The sequence below is a fragment of the Drosophila simulans genome, chromosome 2R, assembly GCF_016746395.2.
Source record: "Drosophila simulans strain w501 chromosome 2R, Prin_Dsim_3.1, whole genome shotgun sequence".
In the NCBI taxonomy this organism is placed as follows: Eukaryota; Metazoa; Arthropoda; class Insecta; order Diptera; family Drosophilidae; genus Drosophila; species Drosophila simulans.
This window is the reverse complement of record NC_052521.2, coordinates 18,276,014-18,302,459: the sequence shown is the minus strand read 5'-3', so window position 1 is coordinate 18,302,459 and position 26,446 is coordinate 18,276,014. Positions and strand designations below refer to the sequence as shown.

At 45.1% G+C, this 26,446-nt stretch overlaps 3 protein-coding genes across 6 annotated transcripts; 1 reads left to right on the top strand and 2 right to left on the bottom strand.

The window, feature by feature from the left end:
• Positions 1-17: 17 nt before the first annotated feature.
• Positions 18-4,839, top strand: LOC6735491 (protein O-mannosyl-transferase Tmtc3). 2 transcript variants are annotated; one of them, XM_016181461.3, is made up of 4 exons: positions 18-150; positions 1,414-2,647; positions 2,710-3,491; positions 3,552-4,839. In XM_016181461.3, exons 2-4 carry the CDS (start codon positions 1,528-1,530, stop codon positions 4,434-4,436), a joined length of 2,787 nt encoding a protein of 928 aa, XP_016028830.1. In that variant the 5' UTR covers positions 18-150; positions 1,414-1,527; the 3' UTR covers positions 4,437-4,839. The 2 variants fall into 2 exon arrangements, with proteins under 2 accessions (XP_016028830.1, XP_016028829.1); XM_016181460.3 differs by lacking the exon at positions 18-150 and adding an exon at positions 901-1,154.
• On the bottom strand, positions 4,823-26,220 carry LOC6735490 (protein king tubby). Of its 3 annotated transcripts, none has more exons than XM_039291296.1 (6): positions 25,506-26,220; positions 6,614-6,914; positions 6,063-6,530; positions 5,814-6,004; positions 5,619-5,756; positions 4,823-5,561 (listed from the first exon to the last, which is right to left on the bottom strand). In XM_039291296.1, exons 1-6 carry the CDS (start codon positions 25,545-25,547, stop codon positions 5,292-5,294), a joined length of 1,410 nt encoding a protein of 469 aa, XP_039147230.1. In that variant the 5' UTR covers positions 25,548-26,220; the 3' UTR covers positions 4,823-5,291. The 3 variants fall into 3 exon arrangements, with proteins under 3 accessions (XP_039147230.1, XP_016028826.1, XP_039147231.1); XM_016168623.2 differs by having other exon boundaries at positions 6,641-6,914; XM_039291297.2 differs by lacking the exon at positions 25,506-26,220 and adding an exon at positions 6,985-7,322.
• Positions 7,798-10,120, bottom strand: LOC27207173 (glycerophosphocholine phosphodiesterase GPCPD1). The gene has a single exon (XM_016182908.1). It carries the CDS (start codon positions 9,897-9,899, stop codon positions 7,860-7,862), a length of 2,040 nt encoding a protein of 679 aa, XP_016028828.1. The 5' UTR covers positions 9,900-10,120; the 3' UTR covers positions 7,798-7,859.
• Positions 26,221-26,446: the final 226 nt, after the last annotated feature.

The following is a 26,446-nucleotide window of genomic DNA, read 5'->3' as shown; positions in this document are numbered from 1 at the left end:
AGCTGCGAATGGCTGGCTGGGAAGAGGAAGAGCAGGTAGCCTATCGGCGTATCGATAACACAACAATAATCCACGTACAAGTCGCGCATTTGGCACTGATTTTTATTAAAATGTAATTCAGTTTTGGATGCCATGGAACTACCTCAACAAGTATGTGAACGACAGGGCGGTGTGTGAGAAACCTTTTGCTAAATGGTGATCGAAACTAGCAGGCAACATTGTAATTATTGGCGAATTGAAACAAAGTTGGCAAATCGGGTTTGTTTGCGGCCGTGTGATTGTGTGCGTGTGCGAGGCCATCGCCGTTGTAATGGCGTCCATGTCCATGTCACTAAAATGGGAGAGGACATGCGGCTGGCTCTCCGGCTCCAGCGCCCATAGCCATCGCCATGTCCTTATCCTTCTCCAGTGCCCCGTATCTCGGTCAAAGTAATTTTACAAAAACACACACGGCCATTAATTTGCGCTCGGCTAGCGGGAGAGCCATGAGCACGGAGAGCGCACGTCCTGGCAAGTGAAAGTGCAAGGATGCGGGAGCGCGCATGTGCCGCTCTTGGCGGGAAAATGGAATAAGGGTAAACGGAGCACGTGCACGCCCGGTCGTCCTTCGGGAAAAGTCGGTCGTGCAACAAAGTTGCGCTCAGCTGAGATGCAATCCTCTCCAGCTCCCGCTGGAGCTATGCCCCTTTTTTCGCTCTTTACGAGAGTTTACTTCGCTTGTGGTGGTTTGTTTTGACTGAACGCCCGGAAAATCGATGGCATTGAGTGCAACATTGTGGCATCCGCCCATCTGCCCACCGATGTGCCCCGCCTAGTAATGCTCCAGGTCCCGCAACATTTACAACAGTTTATGCAAACAAATCTCTCACGCGCTCTTCGCCTCTCTGAAGCGCTCTCCGTCCGCATACTTGTACTTGTGCGTACCCAAAGTCCGGATCCGGAGCTCTGTCGGTCCGCCCGGGTTACAACTTTGTTAACTTCGGGCTTTTGTGTGTGCAGTCGGTAACCAGGACAGTAACCGGGAAGGAGTTACTTTGTTGCGTATTAATTGATTTTTTCCGCAATCAGTTTTTGCTTCTTTGTATAACTTCAAGTGCTCATAAAAAGCGGTAGAAAGTTTGTCTTAAAAAGGACTTTGACTAGGGTGAAAATCGGTAAGTTGCGGAGGAAGGACTACCGAAAGTAAGAGGATTTGGGTGTGTATCCAGAAAAGATGCAAGGGCTTACATATACATTACTGCACAAGTTTGTTGTTTGGGGAATCCCCTTTCAAAAAATATAAATATGTTGCCTACATTTAGGGGCTTTCTCACTAACAGGAAGTGTCTATACTTGAAATGGTGGGCTTGTATACTTAATTAGCTTCCAGTTAACTTAAACTAATGGTGTTCCCAATTTCTCAATTTTTTCCAGGCCATCTAGGGACCTGCCGACCGTGGCTGGGTAAAGCCCTACATGCAACATTTCGCCGCCTGAACGAACAATTGTGGATACATGAAGCCCTTCACGAAGTAACGCGAAATCAACATGTCAACGAACCCCAACCCCGGAATCCATCAGTATGCACCCTCCACTTTGCCGAGGGAACGGGAGCGGGAGCGGGAACGAGCCACAAGCTCGCCGCAGCGCAACCTGCTCGAGTTCCTGTGTATATGCGTAGCCTGCATCGTCTGCTATTACAACAGTACTCAGTGCGGGCTGGTCTTCGATGACATCAGCGCAATTAGGGACAACAAGGATCTGAGGCCGCACACACCGCTGATCAACGTCTTCCTGAACGACTTCTGGGGGACACCGATGCGCAAGGAGCAGTCCCACAAGTCTTATCGCCCGCTCACCGTGCTGACGTTCCGCTTCAACTACTTGCTGCATGCACTTGAGCCGTTTGGATACCACCTCGTCAACCTGCTGCTGCACTTGTCGGTCTGCCTCTTGTGGCGTCGGGTCTGCCGGTTGCTGCTGCGTCAGTGTGCCGCGTCGGGCAGTAATGCCATCTCGGCCTCATCCTCGTCATCCGTCTCCCAGCTCAACACATGCGCTTTCGTGGCCTCGCTGCTCTTCGCCGTGCATCCAGTTCACACGGAGGCCGTTACTGGCGTCGTCGGGCGCGCTGAATTGCTCTCTTCCATTTGCTTCCTGGCCGCCTTTCTTAGCTACGCGAAGTCCGTCGGCGACTCGGGTTGTCCGCGACGCACCAATTGGCTGACGCTTTTTGGCTGCTTTGGCAGTTGCCTGTTGGCCTCCATGCTGTGCAAGGAGCAAGGCATCACCATTGCCGGCATCTGCGTGGTCTATGAGTTGTTCGTGGTCCATCAACTACGGCCACTGCATCTGTGCCATTTTGTGCTGCGCCTGTTTGAGGAGCGGACCGAGCAGCAGTCGCCAAAGCTGGCGAATCCTTCGGGAATTCGACGCTGGTCATCGTCGACGCTGTGGAAACGTTTGAGCTTCCTGGTTGGCATCACGTTGGCCCTCCTCGTGGGTCGTGTATACGTGATGGGTTCACAGTTACCCATCTTTACGCGGTTTGATAATCCAGCCTCTGCTGCGGAGACTCCTGAGAGACAACTTACCTACGGCTACCTCATTTACCTGAACTGCTGGCTGCTGTTATGCCCATCGCTGCTCTGCTGCGACTGGACAATGGGTGAGTAATATCCATAAAGTATAAAAGAAGCTCAGTAATAATTATCTAAACTCCGTATTCAGGCACTGTTCCGTTGCTGCAAGGATTCACGGATTCCCGCAACATAACCACCTTGCTAACCTTCCTGGCATTGGGGGCTATGGTCGCCAAGGCCTGCTTCACCCGCAATCTGGCCCTGTCGCGGACTCTTATAATGTGTCTGGGCTGGATGGTGCTGCCCTTTCTCCCAGCCTCTAATCTGTTCTTCCCCGTGGGATTTGTGGTAGCAGAACGCATATTGTACATGCCATCCATGGGGTATTGCTTGCTGGTGGCCTATGGCTTTGAGCAGCTTCAGCGCCGTGGAAGCCTAAGCTGGCAACGTTTTTCGCAAGCTGCTCTCGCTATCCTGCTCCTCACGCACGCTCTGAAAACGCATCAACGCAATTTAGATTGGCGTACAGAATACTCCCTGTTCATGTCTGGCGTGCATGTAAATCAGCGCAACGCCAAGCTGTACAACAACGTGGGACACGCTTTGGAGAACGAAGGAAAGTTCGAAGAGGCATTGCTCTACTTCCAGCAGGCCGTGCGCATTCAGACCGATGACATCGGAGCCCACATCAATGTGGGTCGCACGTTCAATAATCTCAAGCGGTATGCGGAGGCGGAACAAGCCTATGTTCAGGCTAAGGCTCTGTTTCCACAAGCTAAGCCGGGTGTCAGCTATCATGCGCGCATTGCACCCAATCACCTGAATGTGTTCATCAACCTGGCGAATCTCATAGCTAAAAATCAAACGCGTCTGGAGGAGGCTGATCATCTCTATCGCCAGGCTATCAGCATGAGGAGTGACTATGTTCAGGTAGGGCTTATAGTTTTATTTTTCAAGTGCTACTCATATTTACAAAACTCTATTTTGCAGGCGTACATCAACCGTGGCGACATTCTTATGAAGTTAAATCGCACAGCTCAGGCACAGGAGGTCTATGAGCAGGCACTGCTCTATGATAATGAGAATGCAGACATCTACTATAATCTGGGCGTAGTTTTCCTAGAACAGGGCAAGAGCCAACAGGCGCAGGTGTACTTTAACAAGGCCATCGAACTGTATCCGGAACACGAGCAGGCATTGCTGAATTCGGCTATTCTGCTGCAGGAACTGGGCGGCGAGGAGGCCCGCCGGGTGTCCCGTTCTCGGCTGTACAAAGTCTTGGAGAACGATGATCAGAACGAGAAGGTGTACTTCAACCTGGGTATGCTGGCCATGGACGAGTCTAGCTTTGACGAGGCTGAGCAGTTTTTCAAGAGAGCCATACACCTGAAGGCAGACTTTCGTAGTGCACTTTTTAATCTGGCTCTGCTACTGGCCGATACAAAACGGCCCCTGGATGCGGTGCCATTTCTGAATCAACTGATTCGACATCATCCGTCGCATGTTAAAGGCCTGATCCTGCTGGGCGACATCTACATTAATCACATGAAGGATCTGGACGAGGCGGAGAAGTGCTACCGCAGCATACTTCACTACGATCCCCACAACACGCAGGGCTTGCACAACCTCTGCGTGGTGTTCGTGGAACGTAAGCGGCTGGCCAAGGCAGCTGCATGCCTGCAGTACGCCCAACGCTTGGCACCCGCCGAAGACTATATCGGTCGGCATTTGCAGATTGTTCTTGCACGACTGCAGAAAATCAACAAGTTACCTGAGTCGGCGCCAGAGCGAAAGCTCGCGTATGAGGACTACGATCCCCTTGAGTTTAAACTGCCCCAGGATCGACCATCGCATAAGTCGCGTAAGAGATCGTAGCAGAAGCTAGCCTAAATCAAATAGCAGTTATGAGCATGTAAAAAGACAAGAGTTGAGTTGGTGGAACGCAAGGTTCCCACATTCTGTGAGACATACGGAGTCTGATAAAAATAACACAAAGTGAAGATGTGGTCCATTCCACACAATTCCGTTGTACTTATTAGTTATTAACGTAATTCTTTGATCATATACTCGTTTTGAAGATATTTATACAATTTTTGTGTGTATGGATTTAAGGTACCATGCCATTCGCATTGTGAGATCTGATATTCTTTTTGTAAATAGATTACGTAATTTATGTATGGAGGCCTGGCGGTCTTGCATTTATTTAAATAACGTTAGGACGTGTATTAAAATAAATGATACGTATAAAACAAGAAACGAAGTTTCACTTTTTGATCAATAGCTGTTTGTATTTATTTAGAGCTTAGTACAAGTTAGTAGTGCTCTCTTACCGACTAATAGTAGTGGCATTTAAATAGTTTACATTAGTCCTTGATTTGTTGCTATATGCTGATTATAAAACTGATATTACTTTAAATGACCTTGACTCCGATTCGCTTACAAGTGGAACTTATCGCTAGAGGGGCACATTAAGATTTACAAACTTGTAGGACCTGTCCTAAATAATTTCTTATAAAATCGGTGAGCACATTCTGAATAAACGTTTTACAATGATACGATACGAGTAGCTACCACATTACTCATTTCAACGATGTTCTACCAAAACCCGACTTCGAGTGACTAGATTTCCGATAATATTTTCAACAATGATCCGCCCGGAGCGACTTGATCCGCACTCCAGATAATCAGCTGTACATAAGGCAACGGGCCAACCCGAGGATCCCAGCCAGCTCACTCGCAGGCTATTTTGCCATCGAAACTGCTGAGGGCAATGGCGAAGGCCTGCATGGCGCACAGGGGATAGCGATAGTCCATGGTGAAGACGTCCTCCGAGGTGCGGCCGAACTGCATCACTATGTACTCCGGATCGGAGTCGTGGACCAACTGAAAGTTCTTCACCGACGCCTGGGTGACGCGCCCATGAAAGTTGAGCACATACGATTGGGTTTCGTCGTTCCACACTGGCGTCTTGTTGTGCAGCTCCACGATGTTATCCATGTTCTATTAAATATTCGAAAATTAGTAGGTGTTATTTTTGGAATGTCCCATGCTTCCTACCTTCATTTTCCACAGATCGAGGATGCCCTGCTGCTTGGGATCCGCCGAACTGATCTTGACACGCTGATCGTCCTCAGTCATGCCGGGCAGTATAACAGTCATGTTGCGTGGACCCTTGAATCCCAAGATGTTGGTGTCCTGTGAATAAGTTGGATATTGAGATGGTTATCCTTTTATGGTGTCTTGAATACCTACATAAATGATAACGGCCAAGTCGAGTCGAGGACTCTCTGTGCTCTCCTTGTTGCCGTTGTCAAAGACCGTGAAGGATGTGCCAAAGACGTTGGAGCGCAGTTTGCCACAGAAGCCATCCGCATTGCGGGACAAATCCGTGGGATCGCAGCTGACAATGTAGTTGGATGTCTTGCTCTTCTTGCGCTTGCGACCTGATAATGGCATCAAATTTGAATACAGCTCTTTAGAGGATCACTATCAATAACCCACCTCCCAGCAGAAATATCTTCTTGCCGTAGTCACGTTCCAGATGCAAGTAGTAGATGGGAAACAGGCCGCGGTCCATGCCCTTCCTGTCCCGCGTTATGCGGCACTTGTAGAGCACTCCCTGTGGCGCTGGTTGCATCACGAACTGGTCGATATTGCCGATGACATCTCCCTCGGACTCGCCGCCAGTTCCGTTCCCCGTTCCGTTGCTGCTGCCGTCCAGCGTTGCGTCCTTGTATGGCGATGAGGCCATGCCGGCGGGACGCACTGGAGCAGCACCCGCCACATTGCGATTGGTATAGTCATCCTCGTCCAGATTGTCGCTAAAGGAATGCTGGCGGGCACGTGGTTTCTGCGATTGCGTCGAGTTGGCGCTGTGCGAGGCTGACTGCTGGTGCTGCTCAATCACCGTCACCGGACTGCTCTCCTCGTCCTCCAACTCGTGCGATGAGATCTCCTCTATGAGATCAGCTGAAAAGCAAAATAGTTCCATGGTTATTCGAGATCACTACTGCTAAGTTTCATCCTAAACTCATATTAAGCACAGTAACTACCTTTTCTTGGAGTGTACGGCCACTTACCCTCCTGGTTGATGGTGCTCAGGCTGCGCATGTTGTTCGAGTGGTTGCGACTCGTGTTCATGGCAACCGGATTGATGCCCCCGGGACTGCCGTTGGTGAGTATCTGGTCCGGATTTTGGGGCGAGCTGATGAACTGCATCGGTCCGTCGTAGGCGTGCAGCTCCCGGCTGTTGCTGCGCATCCCGGACATGGGTCGGTTGATCTGCAAATCGCTGGCCTGGACCATTCCCGGCGAGGCTCTCTTCTGCCGGATGTAGGCCTCCATCAGCTGGCGCTGCAAGCAGAAAATATTGTTTACTTCAAGCTCTAATCGCAATCACTCAAGGATTACTAAGATTACGAACCACCTAAGGTAATAAGATAATAAATCAAATAATTGCGATTTCAAGTGCACTGGCTGATAGGAGCCAGTGGAATGTTTTGCTGGCATGGTGGCAATTAGTTTTGATTTTCCGTAAACCCAATTAGGCGGCCCAGTTTCAAGTTGCAACAAATTGCTGGAACTGAATTTACACCCACGCAGCGGATAAATAACCGCAGTAAATGCCACAATATTTGCATATGCATGGATACCCCTAATCCCCAACGGAAAAATGCAAATCGCTCAGCAGGTAATTGGCCCAGCATCCCGAAGGGGTAACAAAAACAGAGAGCATCAAGCAGTTCCATCAGCACCACCGCAGTATGGAATGGAATCCGGGTGGGTGTGGGAGTGTGGGAATCCGAATGCAAATGGAGGTGGAAGCGAAACGACATGTGGGACAGCGGTTGATGTTGATGGCAATGATTTCATTAAAGATTTAAATTTCAAGTTCACGTTCATGTTTATCAGCAGGGAAAACAAAATCCGTATCTGTCAAAAGTTGCGATGAAATTGCGCATATAAATCAAGCTTTTCATTTCTTTTCTGCTTCTCAGGACGAAGAAAAGGATGTAATACCCAGAATCATTTATATTTAAATAATGTTTTTAATATTTAATAAAGAAATGTGAGCGCTTGCCAAAAAAAGCCAATCGGCATATTCATTTCAGATACTCATAAGCTTGTCATGATTAAGAGATTTATCAAAAATAAAATATAGTATTTTCCAATTTCTATAGCCAGAAAACAATCAATATTAAATAAATTCATATTAAATGTAAACTATCTTTAGATATCCTTTTTAGCTATTTTATTGAATGGTGTATATTTCTCTTGGAACTCTACAAATTTCGGGAACTACAGGAAGTTAACGTTACTCAGTATGCTTTCGATGGTGGAGTTCACCTCGCGCTCCTTGGGCGCCGGATCGCACTGCAGCTGGAAGAAGCCGGGCAGATCCTGCTCCGCCTCGAACGCACTCGTCCTGTTGGCGCCCAGCCAGAGGTCGAGTCGATCGTAGATGACTCCAGTGGGTCCCTGCTGCAGGAACCAGTCGATGGTCTCCCGATCCTTGAGGTCCGAGCCCCAGAGCAGGACAATGGGCACTTGTGCCTTCGCCCGTTGCACCACACCCGGATCCGCTTTGACGAACACGGCGTTGGGTGACACGCCGCCCAGGTCGAAGGCCTGGGCAAAGTTGACGCTCTGCTCCACGGTGCTGGTGCGGGGATCGGTGAAGACGTTCTCCTTGCTGCTGGAGAGGAAGAGCACCGGGTACATGTGCTGCTTGAAGCGCAGCAGGGAGCACAAGTCCGCGTCGAAGCTCTTGATCACATTGAGTCGACCGCAGCCATGTCGTCGCACCACCGCCAGGATGCGATCCACGAACAAGTTCTTGTCCAGCGTCTGTTCGCTCTCAAACTGTCCATCGGCTCTCTGCTGTGGCCACTTGATTTCGATGTCGAATCCGGTGGACAGGTTCACCCGCTCAAAGAAGTCCTGCAGGGTGGGGAAAAGTCGCTGCTCCGGCGGCTCAACATTGTTGTGAGCGGGATACTCGACGATCTTGTTGCCCACGATCTGGTAGGTCTTCAGATCCTTGAGCTGCTCATAGGATATGTCCTTCAGCAGCACCTCGGTCAGGTCATCCTTGCTCGTTGGGGTCTTGGAGTCAATGCAGACGCGAATGGAAAAATCATGGTGGATGATGGGCACCAGGTCGCTGGTCAACTGCACATCGAACTCCACGAGATCAGCGCCCAATTCAGAGGAGGCCAGCATGGTGGCCACTGTGTTCTCAATAAGCGGAGCCGCATTCGTGGTGACCGTGAGAGATTTTCCCAATCCACGATGGCCAATCTCCAGAGCTGTCCAATTGGAGCGCCAGTAGTTGGCGAAGCTGGTACGCAGATCGAAGCCATCCTTCTCCATGGGCCGGATGTGCAGGTACTCAATTCGCAGTTGACCCACCACGCGCTGCCAGAGCGGCGAGATGAGGTCGATGGACACTTCGCCTTCAGTGCCGGAGAACGAGGTGTGCAGCAGGTGCGAGTATCCAAGGAGGCGGACCAGGTCCTCCTCCGGCTGTTCGGCATAGACTTCCACCAGATAGGCCACTCGATCCAGCTGTTCTAGATTCACATGGAACATGAGGATGTCACCGGTGGCGTAGGGCACTCCGTACTCCGGCTGCACTCGCAGTTTACTGTCGCCGTACGCCATTCGCACGTACTCCACATTGGCGCGTGCCGAACTGAGGATAGGCGCTAGGGTCTTTGGATCCACTGGCTGCAAACGCAAGCGCAGCTTTTCCTGTCCCACCTCCGGTTGCTCCTCCAGGCTCAGAGCCTCACGGAACAGCTTCAGCTGCAGAATGTTGCCCGAATCCTGAAGCCAGCCACGCGACAACTGGCGTCCATTGCCAATGAGTCCAAACTCATCGCTGCGATTGCCACTGAACTTGGTGGTATTAAAGGTCCTGGCGTGGACGTGCGACTCCCAGCGGCGAATCTGTACGGCTCCACTCTGGCCAACGGCGGCGGCAAAGTAGCGATACTCCACGCTGCTGTTCTGCGGTATCTCCACGGAGGCGCTCCAAACATTGAGGATTGCAGTGCGGTTGAGGAGCACGGCACGTCCCGCTTGCCAGGCGCCCAGCACTGGCAGGTTGCCCACCAGGGCGGGCCGCTCGAAGGACGCCAGTTGATCCGCATCGGGCAGCGTTAGGGTGAAGTTGAAGACCAGCGGAGCATTCCGCTTGAGGGGCACATAGCGTCGCGCCGCGTAGTACTTCTCGTAGTAGGAGGTGTCGCAGAACGTCTCCACGGGCAACAGGCACAGGGCACTGAGCCAGGCGACGGTGAATGCCGCGAAAGTCTTCGACCAGGACACGGACATGTCTGCCCTCGACGGCGCACGAAGTGGAACTGTGTTCTGGTTTCTGGTGCTTAGGCGTCTGACCACCACCTCTCCTGGCACTGGAATCACTGTGACGAGATTTATGGCAGTGGCCACATCTTCGAGTACCCGAGATGATAAGGTTCCGTGCTATCGAAGTCACGGCGCGATAGGGAAATCCGTCTCGTCGGGCCGGCGGTCAAACCCGTTCTGTTCATGCACGTGTGCCTAAAACTCGTGCACTTGCCGATACAGATACATATACATATGCGGATACAGATACGGATTCATTCACAGATACAGCTACGGACTTAGATGCGAAAGCTTTGGGGTGGCGTCCACGTCATCATCATCAGCGGTGCCAGTTTAAATGAATTTGATTTCGAGTGTTGCGCAAAAGCTTCACCTTCAGTGGGTGGGATTGGAACTGGGTTTTGCTGGATGGGGTGGCATGGCATGGATTGGAATAACTACATACATATGGAGACCACAGACCAGAAACTAAACTACAGATCTCCCCTTATGTGGTGGCTGACCCCCAGTCGTGCAATTCACATGGTGAAAGTTTGTCAACGTCCGTGTAATTCATCCGCTGCGCTCAATTAAGAGTAGTGCATTGTTTTGATTTCTATTTTCTATTTCAGCTGAAAAATAATAACAAAATTCGGAATGCAGCAAGTTCCAACCTCAAAGCTAACTATCCTCCGTGACATGTTTACTCTTTTTTTTATGCGAAAAAAAACGCGATTGTGTGAAAATTTGAAATCAGTTGGCTGGCAGGAAAAAAACAGAACTGAAGCCGTGAGCACGTACTAAACAGAATACGGAAAACCATGGGGGCGAAATGCGGAGCTGGTAAAAAAGCGAGTGACGTCGCCTTGGGCGAATCCGGTGGGCTGGTGGGGCATAAAACTTGGAAACGCAAAGTGGAGCAGCGTAGAACACAAGCACAATTTGCAGGGGTTCGTTAACGATTTGACATAAATAACAACCATAAAACGGCGAATGCATAAAGTTTCGCTTCTGGCTAATAAGACAGTCAATGAATGAGGCAAGGCATTAGATTTAAACTTGGCTAAATGCATTTACATAGCTATCTTGGAGATGCATGAGCTAACTAAAATTTAATATTAATTATTTTCTTTGATTAATATGCGCCACAAATCTGTGCAGCTTGTCAACTCAAAGGCATTGGCTTTAAACTCATATTCTTGAGCCATAATCCTTCGCTTAATGCACATTCACATGGTTTTATTATTTTTCAATTTCGCACACAAAGGCATTTTGGGCGGAAAGCTGAATTAACGATAATATACGACCACGAAAATGTGCAAATGTTTCTCAGCAACTTTTTGGGCGTGCTTAGCGCATTTATTTTAATTTAGTGCCAGACAAATTTGCGTATACGTAATGAAGGGGCCATGCTCGCAATAAAAGACACGAGCACAAAGAGCACCCACACCCACACACACACACTTACAACAACACACACTTATGCATTACAAAAGGTCAACATCTGTGTTGGCAGCTGATATTCGGTGTGTAGCATACTTTTGGGGGTCGCGTAATAAAATGATTACTCATACGCCCCGTGCGCAGCGAAAGGAAATTGAGAGCGTCAGCAAGCCGAACGAACATTGTGGCTTTTTTCCGTTGTTTGTTTGTTGTTTGCAAATACCAGGACAAGCAAATCAGCCCCTTAATCCTCCGCCCCGCCCATCTCATCCGCCTCATCCAGCTCTCAAGTTGGCAAGGACTCGCTGCTGATGTGTTTTGGCATAAAGGATTATATGCACGTATTACAGCGGCTCAAGTCAGCTTCCAAAAAGCCGACAGCCAACAAAAACACAAACGGAAATTGACAAATTTCATAGGAACTTGGGGTGCGGAACAACCTATACAAAATGAAAACTTAAAATCAATGTTGATTTATAAGCATCTTGTTTATTTTACTAACTTTATCTATCAAAAGTAATCACTCATTTGTAATATTTCATTCATAGAAGTTTCATTTATAGAAGTTTCTTCCCCAAGTTTTCACTTCCAGTGTAGAATGCTTATGTGAATCGCTCTAATATTTCAAAAACTTTAATAGGATCTAATAGATTTTAGCAAGGGTTGCTCCACTAGACGACTCTATCGCCCAACTAAATGCACGCACGCACACAAAATCGAATTACCGATGGGCTGGAAAAATGTTCATCAATTTTCACGCTGGCCCCACAGGGAATAGATATAGCCTGGCTATCTCCACGATCCGGCCATTAACCCCCGAAGTGTAAGGCATGGTGTCAAAGCTGCGTGGCAACTATTACGAGGGGCATGACCATCAGCTCCTCCAGCCTGCTCCGTGTCCTTCAGCTCACATCCGGTTATTTGTTGCTCCAGCTGCCCTTGTTGGTTTTGGCCATATTGACATTCATTTACGTCCTCGCTTCATTAAGCCATAAGCGATGACCAGCATGCCGGGCGTATCATGTTCGCATTGTTCCCTCACAATGGAGACACCAGCCGAAAGTGGATGACTTGGATGTGGTTGTGGATTTGGCTCGGGGTGTCTTTACTTAAATGTGTTGCCAAAACTGGGATAAAGAGCTCCTGCGGACATTGGTTTATGGATTTGGCCATAAAAGTTGATTCCAAAAAGTCCAACTAAGAGTCGGACATTGCGGTTACCCAACGGAAACTTTAAAATGCAGTGTGTGAAGTTTAATAAATAAATTTGACCAGCATATATCTATGGCAACATACGATGAAATTGAAACAAAGTTGTGGCTGCTAATAAAATTGCATCTAAATTTATGCGATGGCCAACTTCCGCCGGTAAAAGTTCGGCAAACTGTTCAACTTTGGATCGGTATTCGACATTCATGTGGCACACTCATGAATGTTTCACTTTGTGTGTGGCTTCGCAAATAGGTTAACACATCGCTGAACACGCTGCTCAATAGAAGGTTGTAATACAAATTTAATGAGTCCTTTTTCCTCTACTCTTTATTTTTTTGCAATTTAGCTTTGAAGCCATGCGTTTAAGGTCAGGTGAACTCAATATCCGGCTGGGATGAAAAGCAAATTAATTCCATTGAGTTATTGGGATTTGAAAGGAAAGCAGGGAAAAATTCTAGCTTCAATTTGCAAAGGGGTTTTTGGGGATAGCTATACACCTAGAGAAAAACCATATCTATCTATATTCACTATTTTTGTAAGAAACTTCTTTCAATTACATTCCATTTGGGTTGGATTGAATGTATTTTTCTTGGCTTAAAATCAAACCAAGCTCCTATCTCTTGGTTGTTTGCACGTAACCAATTGGCATCCGAGGGCTTACGAGCTGTATCCTTTGCATCTGCATGCTGGAAAGCCACAGGAAAAGCAACAAATGGAAACAAGAAAATTGCTGCGGCCTGGCTTGCCTTCGTCCTTTTGGCCCCCAAGGCGCATATTTCAGCTCCTCTTTGGCTGGTTGTTGTTGGCAAGCACTTTGATTTCCGTCTTTGGGGAACTGACAAGTGTAAATTCCTTGGCTACATGCCCGCTGACAAAGTTATTAAGTCTCGACAAATCCACCCAAGGACCATTCGAGACGCATGAGCTCCTCGGGCGCAAATTAGTTACATTTTTAGTCCAATTCCCCCCTTGCCGGCCACTTTTGTTCGGAAATTCCGAACAATAACAAGAATATCAACTAAAGCCAAAAACAAACAACAAACGACATTGACTGCTGCATGTGTGTGTGTGTGTGTGGGTGGGCGCCTAGTTGTATGCAATGAAATGTGACGTGGGGCAAGTGAGTGAACAAGTGAAAAGGAATAGAAAACAATCGCGAATAGAACGCTGCCACTGTTGAAAACCATGTTTATAAAAGATACATATACAACAAATAATATAAATAATATAATATACAATTATATATTATATAATTACTTAAGTTAGCTATAGTAAGTGCAATGAATGGTCACTTTAAAGTCATATGAACTGTTTAATCTGTGTTCTTTCAATCCATTCACTTTATGAACTTTAATCTATTGTAAGGACTAAGTCTATAAATTCATACATTTGTTAAGTCTTCCGCCCAGGGTAAACGGTGTCCAAGTCACTGTGCCGTGAAGTCAAAGTAACACATCCCGCGGCGCCTCTCATCCTTTGTCCTACATATTTGTGGGTGTCGCAATGTCGGCCTGTATGTGCCCATTGCGAGGAGCAGGCTGACAGGCGGAAAGACCGTGACTTCACTCGTTAGTGCCAAGGCACCGTGCCAGATGCCTCATCCTCCGCCTCCGCCTCCGCCTCTGCTGTCCCCGTGGGCAGCTCCTGTTCACGCTCCTGCACCTGCATCGGGACATTGAGCAAACAGCCGGCAGGCCGCTCTCCCCGTAGAAGGGTCAAATCAGTTGCCACTGTGGCATGTGCTCGCCCGCCAGGAGGCTCCTCCGTCGCTGTCCCACTGGCTCCCGATTCCCAGGATCTACATGTGCACACATGTAGCACATTCCCCGGCGGACTCCTCGACGAGAATTGTTGGCACGGGGCAAACACAATGAGTTGGCAGGTGGCGAAGAGTGAATTGGTTGCATGGCTATTGTTGCCACGGGAATATGAATACGAATGGTGTACACTAGAAATGCCTATTTATCACATTAAGAAGTTGATAGGCAACAAGCTAAAATATGCTCTTAACTATTTATATGTAAAATATATCAATATGAGCCAGATATTAACAATACTTTATATTTAAATTTTTAAGAACATCCCTTTATTGTTCTCAGTGCATTTGTAGATTCCCAAAGGCTGTTTCCACAACGTTTGAAGGAGGAATGAGGCGAAAGTAGAAAGCCAAAGGTGCTGGCAAGCCAAATATTAATGAACCTGGTCATTGCCTTTGCTCACCCACATGGCATTGATAATGAATACTACGAATAATTCGCTTAAAGAGGCCACAAATCTTGAATAAAACAACAAAACCATAACCATTTTAAGGTAGAGAGGAAGTAAAATTTCCCTGGAAATTACCAATTTACTAAAAACCGCATTTTCCAATTACGACACGCGTTGTTAACTCCGAACGAACTCCCACTTTCCCCCCCCCCTTTATTTTTTCCAATAATTTAAAGTTACGACGTTGAACATTCAGCTAACGAGCAGGAATAAAAAATGAACTGAAATTCTCTGGAGGAATAGATATAAAATATCTAAAATCATATTTCCACACCGAAAATGTGTACTCAAGTGATGCCTGCATAAAAATGCATAAATTGCTAAAGTTTTGGTTCAGCCATTGCACACAGTTGCAACTGGCTAGAAAAATGTTTTTAATGCTGAAATATATATCCCATGGCAACTTTTCAGCGATTCAATAGTTTTTCCCGCTCTATTCGACGCAGTGCGCCAAGTTTGAAGCTGAATTGAAATGAGCTTAAGTTGCAAAAAGTATAAATTTTAATTAATGATAGTGTGTCGCAAGCCATTGTCTGCGCCAAAATGTTGACCACCGACCAACCAACGCAGCTGAAAGAACCTTTAAAAAGTGCAGAAACTCTCGAAGGCATTCAGCCGAAATTTTTGCCAGGTCCTTTGTTTCATCGCTCAACCAACCAACCAACCACCTTCAACGGCCTTCCACGTATTTCAAATGGCTGAATGGCGCAAGTTTAAAGTTTAAAGTTAAACGCAACCCAAAAAGTGAGGTATTTTAAGGACTATCGTAATGTGTGCACATTAAATGAATGGCCCACATGCACACATAGACGTGCCTTGCATCCGTACATGTCCTGTGGGGAATAATACATACGCAGGACGAGCACATCCTGCTCGATTCCCCAGTTAAGTTCCTGGTATATTGCCGCAGTCGTTCTTCGCTTGCCGTTTGTATTTGCCTGGTTCAATATGGTAATCCTCTGGCCACACATGAATCTCTCTTCCTTTTTCTGCTCCTGACATCCTTCGCACATATTTATTTGCTACTTACGAGATATTACTTTTCCTCTGTTTTGCCTCCTTGGCTAGATAAATTTGCTTTCACAAAAATGACTGCAAAATCTGGGCTTAAGATATTCCTGTTGCATACGAAATATGTGTCTCTTTTTTTTTTGGAACTTGTTTTTCGGGCTAAAGTTTTTGTGTGCGGTGCGAGGTCCTGGCTAAGATCCTTTGGATTTAGGAGCTGAGTTCCTGAAGGTGACAAAACTGTGCGGAATATAAACAAAGTTGCTGCGAGAAGTGTGTGACAAATGGCAGGAGACTTTGCGGTGGAGGAGCTCAAGATAAATACGATGTGGGGAATAAACATTCCTCAGATGTGGTGTTCATAACTGTGGCCAAAAGGGGCGGAATATTATAAACATATAAGTCTCGATGGCAATTTATGTATGCTAATAGTTCTCTTCTTCTGTTATATCTTTTTGAAAAAAGGAGTAAGTTTGCATTTTAGAACTTAAGGGAATAACCCAATCCAATGAAACATATTGTCGCAAGGCAACCAAAAAACTGTTGACCAACCTTCCCAACTTAATCGGCTTTTCTCTGAATTTATATATATTGCTTCCTTTTGTAATTTAGCCAAAGAAATTCGCCTTTTTTGTGGACAGTAAACCGGGAGGCAGAATGTGGGCTACTGTTGAAAATCTTCTCTGGCATTTTCCAGCCAATTGGTAACTTTCAATATAAATGCTCTGATTGCGGTAACTGGAAAATGGCAATCCGAATGCGAATGCGGGGGAAACTTACCAAGTCCGGCGGAAGCGGACGGATGGGGCCATCAACGAGCCACAAGGGATGGAGGAAGTTGCTGCTGCCCGCGGCAGGAGGAGATGAGGCGGAGGATTCTGCGCCACTTTCAGCACATATTGAACGCATTGAATGGCAATGAATAAGGTCTGTCGTCGCATTGAATATTCATGGGCAGGGGGAGTGAGAATGGACTCAACCACATGGAACACCGGAGGGATTTGCTAATTCACTTGCAATTATGATAAGTCATTGGGCTGTCGGTACAGCAACTGGCCAGGGAGATTTAACTGGCTTTGGCTAATTGTTATTTGATTAGAGTTAAATTTCTGCATTTGAGTAAACATCAAGGAATGAGCACATTCAGCTGCTGCATCTTCGCTTTTTCTTTCCGGCGGGCGAAACACGAGCGCAAAATTGTAGCCTACTTAGCGGCGCCCGCTGCCTTGAGTATGAAAAGTTTCCCTTTCATCTGCAAGCCAGAGTCCTGATTGCGCATCCTTGAGAGAGTGGCTATGGCATTCATCAAGTGAGGGGACACTTTTAAGCAGACAGTAATTATTTTAATTGCATCAGGCTACAGACAGATTGCTAATTAGTTGCATTTCAACTTATTAGGCGGCAATTTAAAGCGAATAACTTAAATATACCTTCAGTTATCTACATGACATGCTGCAGCAACTCAACTGGCGCATAAATCATGCAGCAAAGGTCATAAATAAACAAGGATTTTAAATGAAATTTGATTGATGTGCTCAAGGATGAGCGGTTGCTCAGAATTAGTTGTCCGCACGCACGAACAGTTTAGCTTCGCTATAGTTGGTATGTAAACATATGGACGCAGGATAACAAACTCACACAAGGATTGCGTTGCCTTGGCACACTGAACGTCACTCCGACAAAGTTTTATCAATAAAAAACAGCTCGGAAAAGTTGCTGCTGCAACATGCAACTATTGCTGCTGCAATGCCAAGTTGCACGGCTTTTCCTCGACTTTCATGTCATTTGTGTGCAGCCGAATGCCTTCCGTTTGCCTTCAAAGCGAAATTCGATATGCAATTTCATTGGAGCATTTTTTCCACCTTATAAAGACGCGATATGATGATGATATGAGTGACGAGGGGGCGATAACAATGCGCCACAATCCGCTTTTTGTGTGTGCAATCAATATCTCATTTTTGAATAGTTCCACATCGTCCTTGATGGATGAGCGATGAGCTGCAGACCTTCGCGTTCAATGTAATTCCATCTTCTGAGGAATGTCGCAATTCGATTAAAATATGCAAATGTCATTAAGGGATTCCTTTACGAGCAGGAGCAAGCTTTCTATTTGCGTATATCAAATGCCGCATTTTAATTATATACACCCCAATTAATTCTCCAGCTTTGCTGTGCTACAAATTGCTCTATCCATTTATTATGTCTTATCAGAACCAATCAGGTCACCTTGAAGCTGATTAATAGCTGGGTCAATCGCACAATAGAGTTGTCATATGTCACTGGCAATCATTAATGTTCATGGGAAATCTGCTGCTTCTTTTGTGTGCACCGGTCATAGGCAGAAATACGTGAGTTGTTGTCAGCGGCAAGTGCATAAAAAAGAGATTAGACCTCTTTTCTGAGGCAAAAACAATGTGCAAAGGGATTGATTGAAATGCAATCGCGCATACGACACGTGGTACGTTGCAACATGACATGGGGCGTTCTGTTGCCAACGGCTCCCATTGCGTTTGTGGTTCAGTGTCAAAACAAACAAATAAAAAGCGGCGCAAAAAGGGAGCAAATGCCCCCCCCCCCCACTCAATCGATAAAAAACAAACCCAGCCAGTGGAGCAGTTGAAAGGGGGCTAAAGGGGATTACGCGTGAATCAATTCAGAGAAAAGTGACAGGAATTGCAGCCCCACAAAATCAATAAAAAGAAAGCAGCAATACGTGACTTTGATTTAAAAAATTGTTGGGAATGAATAATCAAATAAAATAACGAATTGAATCAATTTAAAGTGTTAGTTAAATAAGATTTTTTCAAGTACAAACTCAATACTTGCGTACTCAAACGATTGCTTTCCCCGGTGAAAGCAAAAGGGCACATCCATGCAATCAGAGCGCCAAAGCTCGTCAAAGAACTAAGCCACTGGGAGTAATGGAGGTGGGTGGATGGGTGTGGGTGGTCACCCAACATGAGGAACGCAACGATAATCGAGCTAATCCAACCTGAACGCTGACATGCCTCAATGGCCCAGTGAGCGAATGGATGAATGAATGGGCGAGTGAGTGACGAGGACGTTGCCTTGTCGCTGCCAACTGGAAAAGGTAGCAGGACGAGTGTCCATTTGGGTTCCTTCTGTGGGACTAACTAAGTAACTTCCTAACCCACACCAATCACGTATGTGGTAGCTTCGATTTTTCCGACTTGACAGACCGACCGACCGCGTTCCAATTTCAATGATAGTGCCTTTGTTTGAGTTTTGGCCTTCCACTTGCGGTTCGTGTAATAAAGGTGAAAGTTGAGGACGAGCCTTGACCACAGTTCTCCGCTTTTCCGGGAAAACCTTCATACATTCATTCCTATTTTATGACAGACTTGAGTCATTGATAATAATTGCTTTCAAGGAATTGATTTCTCATCGATATGGGTGCCTCACTTGAATAACTTTATGCAAATGAATATGAATGTATGGATGAATGAATCTTAACCAGATACTTTGGACTATGATTAGGCTTAGCAATGAACAAATTGAACCTAATTCAGTACACCAATTCATTTAACCGCATTACCACTAATTGTTCCACAGGAAACATTCCACAGTTTGTGGCAATTTGGCGTAGAGTTGGTCAAGGCGACGCAAAGTTCTCGCTTTCAGCCGCTTTAAGGTTAACCTCAATTAGCAGCCGGTAGGTGGGGTGTTGGTGGTGCTGATGTGGTGGCGCCCACGCGGTTAGGCCCGGCAAACAATCAAAATCAAAATGAGAGAGGCATGCCACAGAATTCTGCCCAGCGGGGCAAAGATGAAGCACTTTGGGCGAGTTAATTGTTGCACACTTCGTGGGGCAATCCAAAGTTACTGACCGGAAAGGCAACACTTCACAATTACACGATTGTTTATTTCCTTTTGTCTGAAATTATTATAAAATAAATACAGCGTTTTTTTTGCGGTATACAGCAACAACTCAGGGGAGACCCATTACGGATGTCGACAGCTTTTCGCTTTTTGCAACGAAATCGGAAGGCAAAAATCTCCGGAGAGCTGGCGCTAAAAAATGGCGCTGAAATTGTAATTAAGCGGAGCTTTAAGCCAAATGCGTCGGATAAGCAATCATGGCCAGCGAGTGGAAAAAAGACAGTAAGCCACAGGAGATTCAAAACGGACGGAAAAGTCCCGGATACGCAGTGGTTCGATGATTTTCCGCTTTTATGTCGGGTTTACTGCCATTTACAAGGCTCGAAATGGCCCGAAGGCAAAACGTCAGGCGTTTTCGTTTCAAATGCTCGCTACTAGCGCCCAAAAGTCGAGAGCAATAAATGTTTCATGGGTTCCTTGACTTTATAGCTACCACCCACGATTCTAGCACAAAATGTCTCGATTTAAGAACTAAACGTTTATTGGGGATTCGGATGTCGCAGAATAATAAACTGGAATTCTATGTCTTCATTTAGTTTGATATGCAAACTTTCAGTGGAAAGTTTCTTTTCTAATTGTAAATAAGTGCGAAATCATTTGAATAACATTTAAATACATGCAATTAAATTATATGTTAATTGCAAATGAAATTGTTAGTATCTTTTTTTGCTCGCGCGAAAGCAATCTACATAAACGCTGTTTATTTTTAAATCAATAAACAGTTTCATAAACGGATTTAATTTATTGCATTTGGCCAACTAAGCTGGAAACTACACGGAAAGTGAAAATTCATTACCCAAATGAAAACAGAATTTTTATATGATTTTTCCGCGCTGCTTTTAATTAAATTTCTAATGAGGGACAGCCGTGGAGCTCTGAGTGCCGGTGTTTAATTTTGCCGCCGGCCAACGGGGCGTATGATGAACATTTAATTAGCTTACAACTCCGTTGGCTGTCCACTTGTTTGTCGAATTGCCTGAGTCTGAGGACACTCAACACAACGAGGGCAGCTCAAGCAGTTACAGCCCCTCAAGCCAGCAAATTAATTTGCAAAATAAACGCATATCAAATTGAATAAATACTGGTATTTTTTGCTGATGACAGCTGCAAAACAATATTTGCCAAGCGGGCAATGTGGAAATTCGAAATGGCCATAAATATTACAAAAGTCATCACAACATGAGCAAACGGCAAAAGTACCAGGGAAATTGAATTCTCCATTGCTTTAAATATCTGATTTAAATTCAAATTGAAGTGGCTGACTCAATTGGGCTTGCAGCAGTTGAAAATGCTCAAATCTCTGGCAAAAAGTGGCAAAAACTGGCAAAAAGTGGCAAAAAGCAAGTGTCATAAATCTGGCGACTTGTGCAAGATGGCAACATGGAATAATCTGACTATTAAGGTCCATTCCGACATTTTCGTTTTGTGCGACGCAGAAAAAGAAAAGCGGTAAAGAAAAATCTCAGTTGAGTGAATGGAAAGGAATGGAAAGGCCACCATTCCTACCTCCCCGCACCCACCTGAATGTAAAGGACACTCCAGCAAGGACATTGCAAGTTGGAAAGGCAAGATTTCGTAATAAAGCAAAGTAAAGTCAACCATTTCCGCTTCCCCAGTGAATGATATTAAATAAGCCATTTGTATTAACGTCAACTTCAGTTGGCATTAATTTCAAGTGCCGTTTTCATTTCGCAAAAAGCCATTGCTGGATTTTACCAATCGCTGTGGCGCTTTTCATAATTTCCCCATTGAAATGCATGGCCAATGGAAATTTCGTTTAAGGCCGCATTATTTCCACACCTTTATGCATTTTAATTAGCCGACCAGATAAACGGCCTAATTAGTTTACAATTAAAAAAGACAAGTGCAAATAATCTGTTGGCAAACAGAATTTGCATTAATTTTAAATCAGGCAGCAACATAAACAATTTGGCGAGCGTTGAGCACAGAATTAGTAGCACACATCCTTTTCGGGATGAAAACTAATCCCGGTATAAGGACTAATGGCCTCCTGATGGGAGTTGAAGGATGGATTTCGACGGGGTAAAGAAGAAACCACAGACCACCCGACCACTTAATCAGTGACGTGAGCTCTGCAAACTGTCAGCTGCAGTTTCCGCTGCAGCAGCCGCAGCAAGCCGCAGCAAACCGCAGCAAGCCGCAGCAAACCACACGTGTGACAGCGGACCGCAAATACACAACCACTGGGCAAAAGGCGATTAAAGACATTTCAATTTAATTGGTCATTTTTCGATACACAGCAAAAATAGCCATGTATAAATTAAATTGTAGTTAAAGTAGTTGGCTATTAAAGCAAGTAATTTGATTTAATAAAACATGTTACGTTTGACTTAACTCAGCTTTAAATGTTTGTCAGTGACTTCAATTTATTACAATTATTTCCTTCGCTTGCATTCATATTTATTCAATATAACTGCCATTGCCAGTTTACTGATTGTGGCTAGATATTTGCAAAATATTTGCTTAAATAGTACGTGTCTGTTGCCGCCACAAGTTTGCCAATTAAAACAGATATATTTCATATACGGGGCATGAAATAAATTTGTTTTTCCTGGGAAATCGGCAAAAACCGCTGCACTTAGGTGGCAAAAGCCGTGTGCCGAAAGTTTTCCGTTTTCCCGGGAATGTAATTAATTTGCATCAGGCAGGATGCTCTGCTGCTCCTCGAATCCTGCATATGGGCAACTGTGATGCCGAAACTTTGTGTCTGTCTGACAAATTGAATCAAGTTTGCCGCCTACGGATGCAGTTGCTCCGGGTGCGATGCACCAGCAAATTGCAGCTAATGGAATCTGCAATTGAAATGAGGTCCTGCAAGGACGACGAAGCATTCCCAAGCTGCTAATTTAATGTCACAGTATCTGGCTCTCCTTATCAGACACTTATTTACACTAAAATGAAATTTGATTCCACTTTTTTATGAGCCATGAATTCTTATGGCTAAAGGGATTTTTGGTGTAACTTAATGTTTCTGTGGGTGAATGCAAAAATCTACCCCCTAATTTCTCTGCGTAATATTTTCCAGCATTTGACTGATGTCCTTCCTTTTGGCAACGAAAAGTTTAAAGTCCCAAATGGGAAACGAAATTGGAGTTTGCAGCTTGTCCACTAAGCCGGCAACTGGCAACTGCCAACTGCAGTTTTAGCCAAATGAAAATGGCAGGAACATAAACCGAAATACGAGCTGTTGAAAAGAAATGCCAGCATGGAGCTATGAACACTTTCATCCTGCAATTTATTGCCAGCTATTAGTATATGTGTCAAAATTTGTTGGCTTTAATTGAAAATGAATCGCTCTTTGGATAACCTGAGTGGTTCTGCTTTTTCCTTGGCTTTAAACCATTTGAATGGATGGTTTTTTTATTTTTGAATTTTCTTTAAGTCACATGAATTATAAAGCATTTTCCGCTTTTCATATAATTTTGACCTTGATGGAAGTGAGTGGGCTTTTCTTTATCTAAATTACCAATGGTCAGCTATGGAAAGTTTCCACAAAATTCTTAATCAAATAGTTGTGGTTATTATTTTGATTCTATCAATGCCAGGTAATTTGAGACACAAGTCAAATAATACAGCTCTTAGCGAAACAATCAATCAGTTCATAATGACAGCTCCAAATGCACATTTAATAAGGTATCCGTATTCTTATTAAATATTAAACCTCGACTTTGGCTGCCAGACGAAAAGTTTGGTAAATTCGATTTCGTTTTAGCCGGCTTTTCCTCTCGTTGGGTCAAGAACCTCGGACTTGAAGCAACAGAACGCAAATTACAGGCTCGAAACAAAGGGCAAAAGCCGTAAAGCTAAGTGAAGCTAGGCTAATATACATATTAGGGTGGACCTTTTTCTTAATGCTAAAAATATCAGAATGATATATATACTTAAATGTATGTTTCAGTTTGAAGTACAACAAATAGAGAGACCCTATCCTGCTTGAGTTATGCTCTAGTCAAATCATATTGTTCTTCTTGTAATAATCATATGTCAAGCTTGAAAGGTTCACCCTAATCTACGCAAGAAACTTATTAGAAAAAGGCGGTGCGTCACATCCTTTTTTTTTTGGACGAAATGTTTCTTTTTACGGCTTGCGTGAGGAAAAGACTGAGCGATTTGCGGAAGGCAAATATTATATTCATATGTGGGAGTAGTGAGCAATTGTGTGACTTATTACTGGGCATTATCCTGCGGCTCAGTTCCTCGCCGAGCTGAAGGACTCGTCACCAGGCGGGAATCGATTTTGTGGCCTCGCTTAATGGTATTCCATGGGTGATGGCAACACGAAAACAATGCCAAACACTGGTATTGTGTATATTTCTAGTTGGCTGTCTGTCTGTCTGTGTTCCTATAGGGATACCATAGTATCCTGTCTGTGTAGTTGCCCATAGTGACGCAGGACACCAAGCAAAGAAAGGATACCACATTGTGGGTTAGCTGGCGTCCAGGCCGAAGACTTTATTAATCCTTTGTGTATATTTAGCGAGCACTTTATGAGTTGACTCACATATTTCTTCTGTTGATTTATGCCAAGTGTAAATTGGCTCCTTTTTTGTGCCACATTCTCTTTTTTATGGCGGATATAACTTTGTGTTGGCTTAAGCTCGAGAAAATGACCCAACACGAAGCATTAATGTGCTATGCTAACACGTTCAAAGAAAATTAGCTATTTATCATATTTATACTCGCATTTGAAAATGAAAGTGATAAAGCAAACATTATTCAAACAAGCTGCTTTAAAATGGCAATCACGAAATGTGTTAATTCCTGGGAATTTGTGAGATGATTCAATGTGAATTTATAATTCCAATTAAAATTCAATCAAAATGAAATGCTTCCACTTATTTTCGATTTCTTGCAAGCTATTTCATTTGTAGCTAAAATGACTTGGCATAATGTTTTCATAATGTCCTTCCATTCGAAGAAGCTGTCAATAGCTGCTCAATGTTTTATAAGCACGAAATGGAAGCAACTCGAAGGACCCAGGACCTCCCACACTTGGCAGCCCAACTCAACCACATCGAAGTGATTCGATTTATGATGCAGTGGGTGGAGGAGGGTGCCTTTTGGGCTTGTTTGGCTGTTCCTCAGTGCCACCCAACATAATTAGGGCCAATGACAATCGAATCGGACTGCAGCAACTGCACCACCAGGAGCAGGAGCTTCGTTTCGATTTATTTGGACGCCGTTGCCAGGACAACAGACGAACACCTGGCCACGAGCAAACGGGCACAACAAAACCACTTGGAGAAGGCGTTAAGCCACTTGGATGTTTCCATTTTCCTTCTTTTTTTTTTGCCTTTAAGGGGTGGCACATTTAGAGCGGTCAGCTTTGAGGCCAAATTCCGTGTAATGCCTGCTGATGGCCCCTTTCGGCTGGTGCTGATTGCTCCGGGCTGCCCGAATTTTCCAAGAAAGGAGAGGATTTTCTTGTTTCTAGACCACATTCACAAACCGTCGGGCTGGAAGAGTTAAAAGGCCAGTGCTAACTTGCCTTGATTCATGGTCAAATGAAAAAGTTCTTAAAGCAAAAGTTTAATACAAGCAGCTATTAAAGTGTTCACAAGGATCTAGGATATAGGATCGTTGGTTTAATTTATTCACTTTATGAAGATTATAAAACACAATGGATATGAATGACACTTTTAAGCTATTTTTTAAAAAAGGAGTACCAAAGATTATAGGTTTGAGTTGCTTAAACCTAGAAATGATCTTTTTAAAGCTGCCAAATTGGAGTTTTGAGTTTACCTGCTGTTCCATTTTCTGATTACGACTGTTGATTGCTGACATTTTTGCAACTGTGGCTGTAGATTTCAGAAATAAATCTCAACTGTATTCCGATTTTCACTTCACTACGCGATTCAGATGATCCGATGAAGAGGCATTTGGCAAATATTCGGGAGTGACAGCTGTTTTGGGATTTGCGTTGAAAAGCGACTTTTCGAATGCGAATGAATGCAGCAAAACAAAAACCGATGGGGCACCAAAATATCTGAAGAAGAAACTATGAATTTGACACACCTGGCGTCAGTTTGTATGTTATATATTTTGTAGTTTGTGGTAGTGTAGTACGGCAGCACACGCGACAACAAAAAATCAAGGGGTGTTCTCGAGGGTGAGGATTTGAAGACTGAAGCCGACAGCCGGCTCTTCCTGTTCTCGCTCAATTTTTGAGTACCGACGCGATCGATTGGAATTCTCCGGATCGGTGGCACTGAATGTTTGCTTTAGCCACTGAGCGAGTTCCGCCTGAATATGCATATATTTATAATATTATTATACAATCTATGTTGTTTGACAAAACACTTTCGTGCCCGTTGAGTCGCGTGTGTGATATTGGCCAATTGAGTGAATTTGGCGCCTCTTTAGTTTGGTAGAGGAGAGAGGGCGATGTAACCCGTCGACCGAACCGCACGCTGCCAAAACAACAACTGGCGTCCATCAGAAGCCGTCAATTCAGGCGAAGTTCTCGTAGCGGAACGGCATGGAAATGGAACATGCAAGCGAATGATAGCCGAAGAAAGAGCACGAAGCATGCCATCCTGTCGTGTGTCAGCGAAAGAGAGGCAGAGAACCACAACTCGCTCTCACTGGGAATGGGTCTCTCACTCTCTTTCTCGCTCTCCGCACGACGCCTCCTGTGGCTGCTTCCTCTTCCATGTCCTGCGAGCGACAGATGTGCAGCTGCC